At 31.9% G+C, this 4,777-nt stretch overlaps 1 protein-coding gene across 1 annotated transcript in view; it reads left to right on the top strand.

The window, feature by feature from the left end:
* Positions 1 to 4,777, top strand: part of LOC107597738 (catechol O-methyltransferase domain-containing protein 1) — an 8,136-nt gene that overhangs the window by 1,411 nt on the left and 1,948 nt on the right. Inside the window, exons 2-6 of the mRNA XM_016288913.1 lie at positions 766 to 896; positions 1,104 to 1,209; positions 1,287 to 1,405; positions 3,169 to 3,223; positions 4,043 to 4,176. Of these exons, the coding sequence (XP_016144399.1) occupies positions 792 to 896; positions 1,104 to 1,209; positions 1,287 to 1,405; positions 3,169 to 3,223; positions 4,043 to 4,176 (519 nt within the window). The 5' untranslated portion in view covers positions 766 to 791. The remainder of the gene's footprint in view (positions 1 to 765; positions 897 to 1,103; positions 1,210 to 1,286; positions 1,406 to 3,168; positions 3,224 to 4,042; positions 4,177 to 4,777) is intronic.

The raw sequence follows: 4,777 nt of genomic DNA, 5'->3' as shown, positions 1-4,777 counted from the left end.
CACACATATACACATATACACACAGACACACACACATATATATACACACACACACACATATATACACACACACACACACACATATATATATATAATAATAATACAAATAAAATAAAAAATAACTAATGAGTTAAAATAAAGATAATGTTTTTTTTACTTGTTTTATTGTCTTTTTAATAGAAGTAAGCTCGATGGGAAACTGTTCATTAAAACATGAACTGTTTTTATGGAGGTCCCACCTAAATATAATTCAGGATATGACGAAGTATAACAAAAATCTAATAATAAGTGCATTGTATGTGCATTGTTATTTATTATTATTATTTTAAATATATTGTTATATATACTGTTGAAAAGTTCAAAAACACTTTTCATGCAAAATGTTTGATTATTATGTGCAGAGTACTCAAAAATAACAGCATGAAACTGCAAATAATAAATATTATAATTAATAATAATTGTATAAAAAAATTGCATGCAGTATCGCACAAAAAAACCCTCTCCAGGTTATGTTGACATTGCAAATAGATAAATAATTGTAATAATAATAATAGTAGTAAAAAAAAAAAATTAGCATGTGAAATTGAAATAAACTGCTTATTTTATTTTGAAATTGCAAATAAATAATAAACATTTATCAAAAATCAATTAATAAAAATTGTACAAATAATAATAATTGCATGAAATCCCACCTGCAGGTAGAAGATTAAAGTTAGGTGTTGTCTTAATAACATGCAGTATTTCTCTGGTTTCTTCTTGCTAAAGGCAAACGCAAATCTAAATTCTTCAGAATGGCGTCAGGTAAAAGTCACGTGGGAAGGAAAGATGATCCAGTGATGCAGTACCTCCTCAATCACTCGCTGAGGGAACATCCAGCCCTCAAAAAACTGCGCCAGGTACATATATTTCTGTTCATAATGATGGATAATAGTGATCAAATCCAAAGGAGGTTTAAAGGGATCACAACTAATAAATGTCGAAGAATAATTTGTTTGCTTTTGTATTTCCCCAAATGGGAACATTTGTCTTATGTTGTACAGTAACTGTGTTTAATGAACTTAATTTCAGTAACTGTGCTTAATTATTTCTCTTTACATCTCTAGAAAACCATGGAGCACAAGTTGAGCATGATCATGGTGGCCTGTGAGCAGTCGCAGTTCATGGCAAATTTAGCCAGTTTAATCAAGGTCAAGAAAGCCATTGAAATTGGTACGTGACTTTTGTAGTAAGTTGCTCAGATATTCTGTAAATCCCTCGACGTGTCTAATGAATCTGTGCGTGATCAGGTGTTTATACGGGATATAACGCGTTGAGTATCGCGCTCACCCTGCCTGCAGACGGGAAACTGATCGCGTGCGACGTCAGTGAAGAATACATCAACATCGGCAGACCCTTCTGGAAACTGGTGAGAGCAACACACGAGGGCTTTAATTATGTCCCTATTTATGCTCCATTCTGGCCCTATTGTGCATGAAGCAACTTTACTTTTCTTTGTTGAAACCTTCAAATGTTTTCTAAACTAGAACTTCATTATTAGTCAAGTCAAGTCAAGTCAAGTACTAATATGTACTCTTTAGGTACTAATATGTACTCTTTAGGTACTAAACTAATATGTACTCGTTAAGTACTAATATGTACTCTTTAGGTACTAATAAAGTACTAATATGTACTCTTTAGGTTCTAATAAAGTACTAATATATGTACTCTTTAGGTACTAATAAAGTACTAATATATGTACTCTTTAGGTACTAATATATGTACTCTTTAGGTACTAATAAAGTACTAATATGTACTCTTTAGGTACTAATATGTAGTCTTTAAGTAATATGTACTCTTTAGGTACTATGTACTCTTTAGGTACTAATATGTACTCTTTAGTTACTAATATGTACTTTTTGGGTACTAATAAAGTACTAATATGTACTCTTTCGGTACTATGTACTCTTTAGGTACTAATAAAGTACTAATATGTACTCTTTAGGTACTATGTACTCTTTAGGTACTAATAAAGTACTAATATATGTACTCTTTAGGTACTATGTACTCTTTAGGTACTAATATGCACTCTTTAGGTACTATGTACTCTTTAGGTACTAATATGCACTCTTTAGGTACTAATAAAGTACTAATATGTAGTCTTTAAGTAATATGTACTCTTTAGGTACTATGTACTCTTTAGGTACTAATATGCACTCTTTAGTTACTAATATGTACTTTTTGGGTACTAATATGTACTCTTTAGGTACTAATATGTACTTTTTAAGTACTAATATGTACTCTTTAGGTACTATGTACTCTTTAGGTCAGGGGTAGGCAAGTTCGGTCCTAGAGAGCCACAGTCCTGCAGAGTTCAGCTCCAACCCTGAAAACAAAACTCTTGGGTACTAATATGTACTCTTTAGGTACTAATAAAGTACTAATATGTAGTCTTTAAGTAAAATGTACTCTTTAGGTACTATGTACTCTTTAGGTACTAATATGTACTTTTTGGGTACTAATAAAGTACTAATATGTACTCTTTAGGTACTAATAAAGTACTAATATGTAGTCTTTAAGTAATATGTACTCTTTAGGTACTATGTACTCTTTAGGTCAGGGGTAGGCAAGTTCGGTCCTAGAGAGCCACAGTCCTGCAGAGTTCAGCTCCAACCCTGAAAACAAAACTCACCAGCCTATAGCCTTAGTAATCCTGAAGACATTGATTAGCTTGTTCAGGTGTGTTTGATTAGGGTTGGAGCTGAACTCTGCAGGACTGCGGCTCTCTAGGACCGAACTTGCCTACCCCTGCTTTAGGTACAAAGGTGTGCCTTTTGAAAAGGTACCGCCCCACTGACAGCTTTTGTACCTTTTTTTCTGAGAGTGCAGGGAGTGTTTGCAAAACCTGGATTTTCCACAATCCCATAAATTAATAATAGATTAACAGAGTTTGACAGAGTTTGCTCTGACGGATGTCACTGAAATTGATGTTCATATAATTTGCTTTGGATGTTTACTACAGATTAAAATATTCTGTTGCTATACGAGTAAACAAATATATTATGAGGTTTTGGGATTTCCAGATTCAGTTGTCCGTGTGTGATCAGCTTCACTGCTTTCAGTAATCAGACTCAATCACAGATTTATTCATGTGTTTAATAATCTTCGTCTCATGTTCTGAAATCTTCTCAGGCCTGTGTTGAGCACAAAATAGACGTGCGTCTGAAGCCAGCATTGCAAACTCTTGGTAAGATCTGTTTTTTTTTTTTTTTCAAGCATTCTGAACTTATTTATATCCAAATAACCTTTAGACTGTATTCACATTTGTTTCCCCCCCTCATTCATAATATAAATTTAAATAAATATATTTTATATAAATTTTACATTTTTATTTTAATTTTAGTTAAAATGTTAGTAAATTTGTTGTGTTTTTATCACTATGATCAGTTTTTGTTTTTAAATATATCTGTAGTTTTTATTAATTTTTATTTCAGTTTTTGGTTATTTTAGTTCAAGTTAAAATAAATGAAAATGAGAAATATCAACTTTATCAACAAAATATCAACTCAGTATCAACATTTTATTTCAATCAACATTTATTTTATTTCAAGTAACAACAATGTTTTTATGGTCTTTGTTTTAATTAATAACTTGGATCTGAGTCACATTTATTAATGGAAATAAACTGGATGTGCATCTCAATTTTATAAAGTGACATTAATGTGGAATTGATATTCATCATAATTTCACACATAATTTACCTTTGGTATGAGTCATTAAATAATTATACTATTTGGAGTATTTACATTGAAAAGTGCAAAAAATTATATTTGTTTATATATTGATTGTACATTAGATCTGATGTGAGATTTGCTTTAAACAGTGACGTCCGGAGACATCTGGAACTCCAAAGAGTTTTTAAATGTCATATTAAAATTCATATTAAATATGAAATGTGTTGAGGATGTTAAGATAAACATGTGCATGTGAACGACCTCAAAAAACAAATGATCTGAGCAGAAAATGTGAACGTGGCTTATAATGTTTCTATAATGTGTGTTATTAGACGAGCTTCTGGCCGCTGGTGAAGCAGACACGTTTGATTTTGTCTTCATTGACGCTGACAAAGTGAACTACGACGACTACTATGAGAAATCCCTGCAGCTGGTCAGGAAAGGAGGAATAATCGCTATAGATAACGTGAGTGATCACATGAGTTCAGACTCGGGAATTATGACATGCATTCCTAGGATATCTTCCATCAAAACTGAATTAAGGTCATTGCAAGGAATAATTGAGCTAAAATTGAAATTCAGTCATCATTTGCTCATCCTCATGTTGCTCCAAAGCCATATGTGACCCTGGAGCACAAAAGCAGTGTTAAGTCGCTGGGGTATATTTGTAGCAATAGCCAACAATACAGTGTATGGGTCAAAATAATTTTTCTTTTATGCCAAAAATCATTAGGATATTAAGTAAAGATCATGTTCCATGAAAATATTTTGTAAAGTTCTTACCGTAAATATATTAAAACGTAATTTTTGATTAGTAATATGCATTGCTAAAGGCTTCATTTGGACAACTTTAAAGATGATTTTCTCAATATTTAGTTTTTTTTGCACCCTCAGATTCCAGATTTTCAAATAGCTGTATCTCAGACAAATATTGTTCTATCCTAACAAACCATACATTAATAAAAGCTTATTTGTTCAGCTTTTTTTTTTGTTGTGATTTTTATGTGTATAAATCACAATTTCAAACAATTGACCCTTATGACTGGTTTTGTGCTCCAGGGTCACAT

Source organism: Sinocyclocheilus grahami, unplaced genomic scaffold, assembly GCF_001515645.1.
Source record: "Sinocyclocheilus grahami isolate Dianchi unplaced genomic scaffold, SAMN03320097.WGS_v1.1 scaffold236.1, whole genome shotgun sequence".
Classification (NCBI taxonomy): domain Eukaryota; kingdom Metazoa; phylum Chordata; class Actinopteri; order Cypriniformes; family Cyprinidae; genus Sinocyclocheilus; species Sinocyclocheilus grahami.
The sequence above is the reverse complement of the archived record's forward strand: the minus strand, read 5'-3'. Positions and strand labels throughout refer to the sequence as shown.